A 13,885-nucleotide genomic window follows, 5' to 3' on the forward strand; every position below is an offset into this window, starting at 1 on the left:
TGATGAGCACTATATTGTCCCACATGCAAAACGTTTGCTTTTGAGTGACCCTGATATGTCTGGTGAATGTACTGGCAGTCACCACGAAGTACTGGAGATCAGAGGCTTCTTGGTGGCTATGGATTCCCCGGGCAAGTCTTCACCCAAGATATCCATGTACTTAGCAGGACGTTCCTATCTCTCTCAGACATTTAATTTCCAGGATCCCTTTCAGAATGTCTTTACTTCTCATATAGGGGCAGGCTTGCTTTGGCAAAGAAGAAGTCAAAGGGAAAACTGGCGTCCACTGACCAAAGTGATGCCTGATGGGAACAAGTTGAAACTGTTTGCAAAACTATGCAAAACTGTGTTCACTTAAGATATCCACGTACTTAGCATGACTTTTCCAACTCTCTCATATATTTAATGTCCAGGATCCCTTCTATGAACGTCTCTTGTTCCAGGCAGTGTTCATGCCTGCCTTCTTTGCAGTGCTACCGCTAGAAGAGATAGCTACTGAGTATTATATTGCCCCACATGGAAAAAAAATTTGCTTTTGAATGGCCCTGATGTGTCTTTTGAATGTACTGGCAGTCACCAAGAAATATTGGAGAGCAGAGGCTTCTTGCTGGCTATGGATTCCCCGGGCAAGTAGTCACCCAAGATATCCATGTACTTAGCAGGACGTTCCTATCTCTCTTGGACATTTAATTTCCAGGATCCCTTTCAGGATATCTTTACTTCTCATAGTGGCAGGCTTGCTGTGGCAATGAAGAGGTCAAAGGGAAAACCTGCATCCACAGACCAAAGACACACTGCCTGGTGTGAACCAGTTGAAACTGTGTGCAGCAATTTCTATGAATGTCTCTTGTTCCAGGCCATCTTCATACCAGCCTTCTTTGCTTCACTACCACTAGAAGAGATAGCTTGCTGAGCATTGTACTGTACCACATGTAGAACATTTGCTTTTGAGTGACCTTGATATGTCTGATGAAAGTATTGGCATTGACCAACAAGGACTGGAGAACTCTTTTGTTCACCTGAGCCCATCATGGAGCAGTGGAGCTGCCCTGTTTGGGCCCTCTCCAACTTTTTGGCAGTAAGGCCCCAAGGTGAATGGTGTCGTTTTATTCACAGCAACAGGGAGCTATTGATCTAAGAATGCTTTCTAACAATCAGTTATGCTGCCCTCAGGGGACTTGGTCTCCCACCACAGCAGTAGTGCACACACTCCTTTTAGTGGGGGCGGGTCTGCTATGTGGTACAGATACCCTGAAGAAGTGATTTTTCATCTGACAAGGTGGCCATCTAGAGGCATTCGAAGCAGACAAAATGGTCAACCCTGATCATTAAAAGAAAGCTAAATGGAACCACTAACTACCTTGGAGAAACACTAGCAGGAGTGGCCAAGATGGAAACAGGAGAGCAGCTCTTGTCTGTCTAAACTTGTTATTTCTGCCTGGGGCTGAACTCTCCCCTCCCCTCCAATTTTTTTTTAATTTTTTTATTCTTTTAATTCTTTTATTTTATTTTATTTCTCTCTCTTTTTTTTAAACATACATATGAATCATATTGGTAATGAGAAGTGGGGGGGGGGGGCATGGAGAAATTTTCCTCCCTCTCTCACAACACTAGAACCAGGTGTCATCCCATTAAACTGAAGGCTGGGAATTTCAGGACCAACAAAATGAAATACTTTTTCACACAGAATGTAATTAAATCTATGGAATTCTCTGCCACAGGATGTGGTGATGGCCACTAGCTTGGATGGCTTTAAAAAGGGGCTTAGACCTGTCCTCCATGAATTTGTATGTCAATGGCTACTAGGTCTGGTGGTTATAGGCCACCTCCAGCCTCAGAAGCAAGATGCCTCTAAATACTAGTTGCAGGGAGAAATGGCTAGCCCTCACCCCCTGCCTGTGGGCTTTTCAGAGGCATCTGGTAGGCCACTGTGTGAGACAGGATGCTGGATTGGATGGGCCTTGGGCCTGATCCAGCATGGCTGCTCGTGGTGTGTGTGTGTGTGTGTGTGTGTGTGTGTGTGTGTGTGTGAAGATTCTAAGCCAGTAGTGCCGTGAGTGTGTTGAAACATCAGCAAGCAAAGAGTCACCACCTCCTGCTGCTGCTTTCTAAGCTGGAATTTGTATTTATCTCAGTTTTATCTTTATTGTATTTTAAGGTACTTTTAATATTTAAGTTGCTTTGTGAGACCTTTAGTCTGAAAGGCAAGATATCAAATTTTTTTGGAATACAATTAAAACAAACGTAACTTCTATCACAATCCTATTAAAATAACCTCACACCCAGACTCAAGCCAATCTAGTCATACTGTGGCACATACCCTATAAAGAAAGAGTGACACTGTTGAGCGATCATGTGTAAGGTTTCAAACTAGACAATACTTTGTTGATAACTAAATCCAAAACCAAAGCAAAAAGAAAGGCAAAACAAGTTCGTCACCTCTGCTGTAAAATGAGACACATTTCAAATGTGAAAGAGCATGGATGCTCAGAGAGAGCACACACAAACACAGGGGAAACAACAGTGGCCTATATCCAAATTAATTGAGTGTGGGGAGAGAGAGAGAGAGAGAGAGAGAGAGAGAGAGAGAGAGAGAGAGAGAGAGAGAGTGAGTGAGTGTGTGTGTGTGTGTGTGTGTGTGTGTGTGTATATATATATATATATATATATATATATATATATATATATATATATATAAGCAGGGAAGGGCAAGTCCCCTTTCTTCTGCAACTGAAAATATGTTCTGAGAATTGTGGAATCCTAGGGACATATTTTCAAGAGGTACAGGCATTTGCAAAGGGATTCTCTTAAATCATGCAGTTTGAATGTAAGCCACTGAATACAAGCCATCGAGAACTTTTCAAGCACAAGCTCCACTGAAGTGAATAGGAACAAATGCTCTGACAAAAGACTAATATGCTTCAGAAGAGGTTGTGCAGAGGAGTCTCCAGTGGATTGTGCCCCCTAGCATTTTGAAAGCCACAAGAACAATTTAATAATACTGAACTTGAAAGGACAATACAAGTAGCTACTGAAACTCAGATTACATACCTTAGCTACAGAAATAGCATTAAGAGCCTGATGCTGAAGATGCTGAACTATGTGTGTGACTGAATCAGCGACAATCATACTTCTTCTGTAGAATGTATGTTCTATTGCCTGCAGTTAGCCAGATTTCAGAACACAAGAGTTAAAATGTTAACTGCAGTAAGGTTATCATACTTCTGCCATGATTCTGTAACAGTCATTTGAATCTATATCTTCCTATATTGGTTGCCTTCACTATATGGAAAACTACTTTACCCCATATCTTACAGCTCCAGTCGGTAAGAAAGGCATGACAACCATGTGAACAAACTATGGGTTGCACAAGCCACAGTTTGCCATATTCAGACAAAATGGGAAATTGCATTTTGTTGTAAGCCACAACCAGAAGGTTCTCTTCTCCTTTCCCTCAGGGACAAGAAAATAGGAGGAGAGAACAAAGTCTGACATTTTAACTGAATTGTTTACCTCTGGTTCTGCTCTACTTTCAACCACCCCATAAATTAAGGAGATACACACCTCATAAGAAAGGCTGCAGAAGAATTACTGCAAATGTTAGGGGCAATAAAAAGCATTTGAATATTGCAACTTACTTTGAGAAGTTCCACAAGCCTGCATAATGCTTTAACTGAGGTTTTAGTCATTGGCTTCTGCACTGACATGTGTAGATTCATTGTAGTTTTAATGATATTACTAAGGCTATAAGCATACAGAAAACCCTAAACAAATTGGAAGAGAAAATGAATTATCAGTACACCTGCATTATGTGAATAAATTTCAGTTTTTAAAATTGATTCTGTCACACACAAATAGAGCTGTGTAACACACAAGTGAACTCAAGCAACTGGAGGGAAAGAAGCATCAAGTTAATTATTATTATTATGAAAAGGTTTGACAAAAACCACAGTACATCAATTATAGCCATATAAAAACACAAAGTGCTAATCAAAATTTCAGATTTAACTTGATTCCTTATTAAATGGCCCATTCCCTACGACAATGCAAGGCTGGGTCTCCCCACTCACTAGGGTAAAGACACTTAGCTGCTGGCTACAGAATATGAAAACCTCTGCTGTACTCCAAGTTTTCACTACTGAAACAGGGAAAGAAAAACAGAACCATTTCCCTGTTTGAGAAGATATCCTGGTTCAGACAAATGCCAGGTCACAGTTTGTCACTATATGAACAAGTCTGGAATGATCCTTCCTCCCCTTCTCCCTGCACACTGGATTCCCCTCCGTTCCTCCCTTATTGGTTGCTGCTTTCATTTTGAAAGGGGAAATCAGGAGGGTCAATTTGCTCCAGAATGCATGAAGTTATTTAAAACCACAATAATAGAAGCCCAGTTAGAATATATAGCAAAAAGGAGGAAAGGTACCACCAAGTCCAGGAGGATGCCAGCGTGGCTAATAAGCAAAGCCAAGGAAGCTATAAAAGCTATGTTGGTACATTTCCCACTCGTCATGGATGAGTAGACTAGTGGATTTCTTGAGCCCAGGGGATTATTAAGGAGTATATGGAGGCTGCAGAGAAGCTGAATGCATTCTTTGCATTTGTCTTCACGGCAAAGAATAGAACGTATACCTGCACCTGAATTGGGCTTCTCAGGGATAGAAGATGAAAAACTAAGTCAAATTGAGGTGACAAGAAATGATGTTCCAAACTGTCTTGAAAAGTTAAAAATTAACAAATTGCCAGGGCCAGATGGCATCCACCCATGAGTTCTTGAACTCAAATGCGAAATTACTGATCTCCTAGCAAACATATGCAACTTTTCCCTACAATCAGGCTCTGTACTAGAGGACTGGAACATAGCCAATATTACACCAATTTTCAAAAAAGGATTCAGGAGGAATCCAGGAAATTACAGGCCAGTTTAATATCTGGGCCAGGTAAACTGATAAAAAGCATTCTCAAAGATAAAACCGTTAGACAGAAGAATTGGCCTTGCTGGAGGAGAATCAGCATGGCTTCTGCAAAGGTAAATCTTGCCTCACCAACCTTTTGCAGTTCTTTGAGAGTGTCAACAGGCATGTGGATAAAGGTGATCCAGTTGACATAGTATACTCTGACTTCTAAAAAGCTTTTGACAAAGTTCCTCATCAAAGGCTCTTGAGAAAACTTAGCAGTCATGAGATAAGGGGACAGGTTCATGTATGGATTGGTAATGGTTAAACGACAGAAAACAGAGGATAGGAATAAATGGACCATCTTCACAATGGAGGGAAGTAAGAAGTGGGGTCCTCCCAGGGATCTGTACTGGGACCATAATAAATGCTCTAGAAGTTGGGGGAAACAGTGAAGTGGCCAAATTTGCAGATGACCCTAAACTATTTAGGGTAGTGAAATTCAAAACAGATTGTGAGGAGCTCCAAAAGGATCTCTCCAAACTGGGTGAGTGGGTGACAAAATGGCAAATGTGATTCAATGTAAGTGTAATGCGAAGCACATAAGGGCAAAAAACTTCACATAAGCACTGATGGGATCTGAGCTGTTGGTGACTGACCAGAAGAGGGTTCGTGAGGTTGTGGTGGATAGTTAATTTAAAATGTCAATTCAGTGTGGGACAGCTGTGAAAAAGGAAAATTCTATGCTCAGGACCTTTAGAAAGGGAAAATGAAACTGCTAATATCATAATGCTTTTTTAAAAAAAATCTATGGTGCAGTCACATTTGGAGTTAGTGGTGTGCCCGAACCGGTCCGGCGGCCATTCCAAAGAATGGCCGAACTGCCGGACCGGTCCGGCCCTGCCTGGTTCGGGTCCGGGTGGGGGGTATGCCCTTAAGGGCGGGAGGGCTTGCTTAGCCCTCCCGCCTCCTTGCCCCCGCCAGCGCCCGTATTTCCTAGTATAGGGGCGCTGGAAACCAGCCGCCCCCCCCGCCGCCGCCGCGAAAGAACTCCCCATGCCAGCCCTCCCTCCCTCCCAGCTAGCTGGCCGCCCGCCCGCCCGCTCGCTCACCGTTCACCGGATAGAAAACGAGAGGAGCTCCAGCACAGAGCTCCTCTCGTTTAGAAGGCCTCCCGCAGAATGGTGTTTTGCGCGCGCCGCAAAGCACACCGTTCGCCGGAGGCCCGGTCTACCCGCCGGGAAAGGGCCGGGTAGACCGGGCCTCCGATCGCTGGGTAGACCGGGCCTCCGATCGCCGGAGGCCCGGTCTACCCAGCGATCGGAGGCCCGGTCTACCCGGCCCTTTCCCGGCGGGTAGACCGGGCCTCCAATCGCTGGGTAGACCGGGCCTCCTGCGATCGGAGGCCCGGTCTACCCGCCGGGAAAGGGCCGGGTAGACCGGGCCTCCGATCGCTGGGTAGACCGGGCCTCCGGCGATCGGAGGCCCGGTCTACCCAGCGATCGGAGGCCCGGTCTACCCGGCCGGGCCTCCGGCGAACGGCGTGCTTTGCGGTGCGCGCAAAACACCATTCTGCGGGAGGCCTTCTAAACAAGAGGAGCTCTGTGCCGGAGCTCCTCTCGTTTTCTATCCGGTGAACGGTGAGCGAGCAGGCGGGAGGGCGGGCGGGCGGCTAGCTGGGAGGGAGGGAGGGCTGGCATGGGGAGTTCTTTCGCCGCCGCCGCCGCGGGGGGGGGGCGGCTGGTTTCCAGCGCCCCTATACTAGGAAATACAGGTGCTGGCGGGGGCAAGGAGGCGGGAGGGCTAAGCAAGCCCTCCCCGCCCTAAAAACAAGGCCCCCCTTCGGTGCCGGTCCGGACTTCTCTGGACCATGCACATCACTATTTGGAGTACTGTATATAGTTCTAGTCACCATATCTCAAACTTTACATTACAAAACTGGAAAAGGTGCAGAAAAGGGCAACCAAGATGATCTGGGGCGTAGAACACCTTCCTTATGAGGCAAGACTACAAGTGGGGCTTTTTAATTTAGAAAAAGGTGACCAATGGCAACCATGATATTAGTCTATAAAACTGAGCATAGTGTGAAGAGAGAATTTGTTCTCCCTCTCTCACAACACTAGAACCAAGCGTTATCCCATGAAACTGTTAGGAAATGTAGGATCGACAAAAGGAAGTACAGTTTTTCACACAGTGCATAATAGAGATGTGCACGGAACCACAGAGTTGCAGTCCAGCATTGGGGTGGGGGTCCCTTTAAGGGCAGGAGGAGGGTGTACTTATCCCTCCTGCCACTTTCCCCCCTCCAGTGCACCTTTTTTTGGTAGCAATTGGGGCAGCAGGATACTTCCCTGACGCCCCTTCCCCCTCTTGGCTGCAAAAGGCTTCAGGAAGCCTTTTGGATGTGCGCATATCATGCACGTCATGTCTCCGTGACGTGCGCGCATGGCCACACACAAACACGCACGATGTGCGCATGTGCAAAAGGCTTCCTGAAGCCTTTTGCAGCTGAGAGGGGGAAGTGGCGGCAGGGAGGTATCCTGCCACCCCAATTGCTACCAAAAAAAGGTGCACCGGAGGGGGGAAAGCAGCGGGAGGGGTAAGTACACCCTCCCCCCACCCTTAAAGGGACCCTCATCCTAGTCCGTTCAAACCACCAGTGCTCGGACCGGTCCAGAGGCCTGTAGAATGGCCTCCGGACCGGTCCATGCACATCACTAGTGCATAATCTATGGAATTTTCTGCAATGGGATGTGGTGAAGGCCACCAGCTTAGATGGCTTTAAGCTGTGCTGGGGCTGAATAGGGACAGTTGCTCTTCCCCTAATAATATACAAGAAAAACAGATTGCTCACCTGTAACTTTTGATCTGGAAGTGATTTGTTGCATTCATAAGAGTGGGTTCTGTACCTGTGCGGGACCACTCAGACAGAATTGACTAGCTCCTCAAAGCGCTAAGCCCTGCCCCATGCACAGTTTGTTATTGTTTTTTCTTTTTTACATTTATATTTCACTCTTTCTCCAAGGAGCTCAGAGCAGTGTACATAGTTAAGTTTCTCCTCACAACAACCCTGTGAAGTAGGATAGGTTGAGAGAGAAGTTACTGGCCCAGAGTCACCCAGTAAGTATCAAGGCTAAATGGAGATTTGAACTTGGGTCTCCCTGGTCCTAGTCCAACACTCTAACCACTACACCACATTGCACTGAGATAGTTTGGGTGGGATAACATTTTCTCCTCAGTTCCTGGAGGACCAACATTGGTGTTTAAACATCGTATGGAACCAGAGTACAGTTCAACAAGGTAAGTAGCATCTGAAACCTTTAAACATACAGATTGTCACTTCGCATAGTGCAGCAGGGCCGGCAGGAGGGTCTTATGACTGCAAAAGATCACTTCCAGATCAAAAGTTACAGATGAGCAACCTGTTTATCTGAATCATGATCTGTTGCATTCATAAGAGTGGGTGACTAATGAGCTGTCAGTCTGGAGGCCAGTGTAGTATGCTAAGGTAAGACCCTTTTCAGCACACCTCTCCCAAAATTGGCCTGAGCCGCAGAGCGAAGGTCAAACACATAATGCTTTACGAAGGTATGCTCAGAAGACCAGGTTGTTGCTATGCAGATGTCTCTGAGCTTAATGCGTGCTATATGGGCAGCAGAAGTAGCATAAGCCCCAGTAGAACGGGCTCATATGGTCTTAGAGGGCTCCACATTTTGGTGCTCGTAAGCCAGGAAAATCAGCTCCACAATACAGTGGGAAAGTCTCCGTCTTGAAATTTGGTAACCTTTCACATTAGCCTTGTAACCACCAAAAAGACGTTTTGTTTTCCTGTAGGACTTGGTCTGTCTCAAGTAGGAGAGCACGTCTCACATCCAAGAAATGCAACAAGCATTTTAAAGGCATCGAGAGATTCCAGAAAAAGGTAGGCAAAATGATGTCATAAATAAATAAATAATATGAAAATAAGTAATCACTTTAGGCTGGAATTCGAAATCCAAGCAAAGCACCACCTTGTCCTCATGAAACTTTGCATAGGGGACATCAATACGAAGAGCATTTAATTCGATGACATGGCGGGCCAACATTATGGCTAGGAGAAAGGCCAACTTCAGGGTTTCAGGTTTAGGAGGTGCCATAGCCATGGGCTCAAAAGGGGGCTCTGTCAGGGCTGATAGGACAAGAGACAGGCTCCATTGGTCAGTGGGCCGCCGGATAGGCAGGTAACGGTTGTTTAAGCCTTTAAGGAATCTCTAGGTCCAGATGAGAGAAGACGGTTTTCCCTGTGCCATCTGGGATAGCAAGCAGAAACAGCGGCCAGGTGGACTTTGATAGAAATGTTGGCCAAGTTCCAATGCTTCAGCTATGTGAGGTAGAACAAGATCTCCCGGGAAGTCACAGAATGAGCCAGGAAGCTGTGTTCCTGAGAATAAAGCCTGAACCGCTTCCATTTGCTGTTGTAGTTAACACATGTAGATTTCTTTCTGTCATTGAGAAGGATGTCATTCAGGAGCTTATCATCCATGCGGTCAAGTTTAGAGTCCTTAAGTCAGGATGGCAGAGCCTTCTGCCCTCCTGGACGAGAAAATGCTTGCATTGAGGTAGTTGCCTGGTGACCTTTCGACAGTGTGAATGCTTATTTAGACCATAGCTGCCGGAGCCACTATGGAGCAATCAAAATGCAGTTTGCAGATTCCTTCAAGATTTTTGCTAGAACTCTGTTCAGCAGAGGGTAAGCGGGCGGGGGGCGTATAGAAACTGACAACCCCTGCTGAATTATAAGGCATCCCCTCTGGAGTCGCAGCCGATGCCAGCTCTCAAGCAGTACTGGGGACACTTTCTGTTCATGGACGTTGCAAACAGGTCGACTTCCGGTATACTCCAGATCCGGAACAACAGTTGGAGGTATTGTAGATCGAACTCCCATTTGTGTTGCCGAGTGAAGATCTGTTGAGACGGTCCGCTACGGTGTTCTCCGCTTCTTTGATATGAACCACTATCAGCATTATCTGCCGTGCTAGGGTCCAATTCCAAGTTTTCAGGTTGAGCATGCAAACGGAGTAGGAGACCATTTCTCCCTGACAATTTAAGTAACCTAACACCATAGTATTGTCCAGGCTGATCTGGACGACCTTGCCTATCAGGGTTGGTTGGAAGGATTTGAGAGCCTGAAATACTGCCAGGAGTTCTAAAAAGATGATGTGCATCTGCTGTTCGCTCAGAGACCGCAGACTCTGTGCCTGAACATCCCCCACAATGGGCCCCCCAGCCTAAGGATGTGTCCATCATCACTCAGGCAGAAGGCTGAAGTACCTGAAGGGGACTCCAGACAAACAGGTTGACTCCTTAGTCCACCACTGAAGGGATAAAAAGATTGGTGGAGGAACTGTCGAAAGCCTCTGTACACTGTCCACATCTTGTTGAAATACAGACAGAAACCAAAGCTGAAGATGTCTGAGACCAAGTTTTGCAAAATGCATGGTGGAGTTGGACGACGCCATGAGGTCCAGCAGTCTCTCTGCCTCGTGAGCTCTTTGCCTGGGTTGCATCATGAAGGTGGTCACTACAGCCTTGGTGTGGAGGAAGTGTTCCCTGGGCAGGAACGCGTGCTGTTTGCGCACATCAAGAAATGCTCCTATCTAATCTATGTACTTGAAGGGCTATGGCCTAGACTTTGACCAACTAACCTGAATGCCCAGATTCTCGAGCAGATTCAGGACCGTCGGGACTAGTGAAGCTAACTCGTCTTTCTGTCTCCTTGCCAGAAGCCAGTCATGAAGGTAAGAAAAAATAGTTAGGCTTCAAGCTCAAAGGTGAGCCACAACGATGGCCATGCATTTTGTAAATACACGGGGCACCATCGCCAGTCCAAATGGCAGGACATTGTACTGGTAGACTTGGCAATCCACTGTGAACCTGAGAAACTGTCTGTGGATTCTTGGAGAAACTTCTTGGATTCTGTATAAATTCTCCTAACGCTTGGAGGTCGGAGCAGAAGTTTGTAGCGTGTGCCACGCAGACTTAGCCGCCTTGGATATGTCTGGCAGCATAGGAAGGTATACTGGCTGGGTGGACGCATTAGAACTGAAGAACTTGTAGCAAGGATCCTCTACATCTTGGGTTTGCTCCTTCAGCTCCAAGCCAAGCGTCGAAGCCATTTCAGAAATCTGGCGATTATAAGAACACATCTCTTTGTTCCGAGAAATACTGTCAGAGGGCACCACTTCGAGAGGGGGTTCATCAGGATGCTCAGACGAACCCAAGGTAGAAGCAGTTGATGAATCGGAGTCATAATCCTCCGTGAGCACTACGGCCCGTGGTCCAGAGGAAACAGGGACTTCCTTCTTGGGCGCCATTTGAGTGATAGATGAATTTGTGTCAAGGACTACAATTTGAGTTAGTTGGCTCTTTTGAGGCCGAGGTTGAGGCACCTCCCAATTTGAGTGGAGATGCAAAAACTTAAGGCAGGACACTTCGATACTATAATATCCTCTAATATTGGAGGGGTAACTTGCGTTGATATTAAAGCCAAAGAAGGGGCCAGTGGCGGAGTGACCTGAGTCGACATCAAGACTAACATCACAGCTAGAGCAGACAAGTCCGGAGGGGGAGTGACTTGGATAGCTATGGGGATAATCAATGTTAACACTGAGCCTTCCAAAGCGTGTAGTCTTGAGAGTCCGATGGAAGCCCAAGGGAGCGTAGGTGCGGCAGAGTTGCATTTCCCCAACTACCTTCACGCATCAAACCCGGTGTGGCAACATAATCTTTTGCAGCCCTCCAGTGCTGTGGACTAGAGGGCATCGGTGTCAAAAGTCAGCCTGCCACAGAATGGAAGGGTTGAAAGGCTGCAGAAGTGCCCCATGTCTTTGGCACAGAGAAGTTCATTCTTTCCTCCTTGGCATCAAGACCAAGGCTCAGAAAGCCATAAAATGTTGAATCTGATCGTGTGCTTTCACCAGACCCTAAACTAGTTTCCATGTCTTCATCACCAACATTGATGCTGAAGGAAACTGTTGAAGGATACAAGGTCTGTAGCAATGGATGAGTAGCCAGAAATTATGATTGTTGTGGTGTCACAGCCGGCGAGAGAGAGCACTCACGATGCCCAGTGGACAAAGTTGTGGTCGGTACCATCCTCGATGTTGAGGCAGATGCCAAAGCTCGGCCTGGAGTCAAAGGCGACGGCTGATCTAGGGCCATGACTTCTGAGGTCGCAAGGCGTGACCGAGGCATCACAGGTGCCGACTGGAGTGTCATTGGGGAAGGCGTAGCTCGGGATGCAATGGAAGGCGCCTCCTTGGTATTGGAGCCTCAATGCCAAGCTTGTGTCGCTTATGATGAGAAGACTCCGAAGGTGGCTTTGGCGCTTTAAATGTGCTGGTGGTGGCTGCCGAAGAAGCCCAAGTTGAGGATTTAGACTGCTTGGCAGCAGTCCTCAACTTCGGCTTCAATGCAGTGCCCAGTGTCGACTTCGACATCATACCTGATGTCAAGGGCATGGGAGCGTCAACTGGATACCTGGGCATTGGAGCGCCAGGGCAGAGGGCATCACTGTAAAGGGCAGCTCTCAGCCAAAGGGCTCTGTTCTTTCTTGTTTGATGAGAGAAGGTTAAGCAGATTTTAGAGGTGGAGGTATTGTGTTCCTCCCCTAAACAAAGTAGACACAAATCATGGTCGTCTGCTGAAGGGAGTTTAGCATTAAAGCAGACACAGCACTTAAAGGTATTTTTCTTATCCATAGTGCGATAAAGAAACAAGGGGAAATACTCAAGTAACGTCAAGTAAAGTCCATTCCTAGTCCAATCCAAGGTCATAACCAAATAAAATGTCCATTCTGACTAATTTCAAAGTGCTAAGAATAAGAATAGTCTGGTCCAGTCCGAGTCAAAACATGTTAAAAACTATCTTAATTTTGTTCTTTTTCACAGAAAACTGTTCCAGTCCGAGGTGCTGACACAATAGCTGTCAGAAAGGAACTGAGGAGAAAATGCTAGCCCGCCTAACCTAAGCATGTGCACCACGTGCATGAGGCAGGGCTTAGTGCTTCAAGGAGCTAGTCAATTCTGCCTAAATGGTCCTGCGCAGGTGCAGAACCCCGCCTTATGACGGCAACAGATCACTTCCAGATTCACCACTTTAAAAGTTGTCTCTGCCTAGTTATAAGTAAGGTAAAGTGTGCGTTCAAGTTGATTTCGACTCCTGTGGTCTCCTTTGGTAGAATACAGGAGGGGTTTGCCATTGCCTCCTCCCTCGCAGTATGAGATGCTGCCTCTCAGCATCTTCCTATATCGCTGCTGCCCGATATAGTACCAGCGGGGATTCGAACCGGCAACCTTCTGCTTGTTAGTCAAGCATTTCCCTGCTATGCCACTTAAGGTGACTACCTCTGCCTAGTTAGCAGAGGCCATATATATTTGCTGCCAGCAAATACAAATGCAGTCAGCAAATACAAAAATCATATTTTTGTATATGGGCTGGGGTGGGGGTGGGCAGGTCCACTGAACTGGTGGGCAGGTCCACTGATTATTATTAAAGGGCAGAAAGTCTACAGCGGCGGGAAGTAAGTATCATTGTTCCTGAGTTTTAATTGATTTTAATTACTTGCATATCAATTCTTGGGGCTACAAAGTAGATGTACGTGTCTCTATAAGACTGTGTATAGTGTATATCTTTTAGGTTTATTTTATTGTTTTTTAAGCAGGATGGGGGAATATAATTTGCTTGTATTATGTAGATTCAAATAAACAAACCCAAGCTTCTTTGCACTTTAAAATGTAGTAGAAGTGAGAGTGGAATTAGGTTAATTTTCACACATCTCTACCCTGTGCTGCTTCTCTGTTGATATTTGTACTTGCCTTTTAAGGTGGCTGGTTTTTTAAAAAAGAAAACAAGCCAGCCTCTTTTTCCTTTCTTGCATGCATGGGATTGTGGTTTCTTCCTCTTCTTTTAGTCTTGTTTTCATAAACAGACCATTCACTCATGGAATGTACTGA

General features: G+C 46.2%; 1 protein-coding gene across 3 annotated transcripts in view; it reads right to left on the reverse strand.

The window, feature by feature from the left end:
• Positions 1 to 13,885, reverse strand: part of WASHC4 (WASH complex subunit 4) — an 82,846-nt gene that overhangs the window by 40,983 nt on the left and 27,978 nt on the right. For all 3 annotated transcript variants that reach the window (XM_053254500.1, XM_053254499.1, XM_053254501.1), the window contains 2 exons: positions 3,639 to 3,764; positions 3,052 to 3,159 (listed from right to left, as the gene is read on the reverse strand). In XM_053254500.1, the coding sequence (XP_053110475.1) occupies positions 3,052 to 3,159; positions 3,639 to 3,764 (234 nt within the window). The remainder of the gene's footprint in view (positions 1 to 3,051; positions 3,160 to 3,638; positions 3,765 to 13,885) is intronic.

Source organism: Hemicordylus capensis, chromosome 5 (genome assembly GCF_027244095.1).
Source record: "Hemicordylus capensis ecotype Gifberg chromosome 5, rHemCap1.1.pri, whole genome shotgun sequence".
NCBI lineage: Eukaryota > Metazoa > Chordata > Lepidosauria > Squamata > Cordylidae > Hemicordylus > Hemicordylus capensis.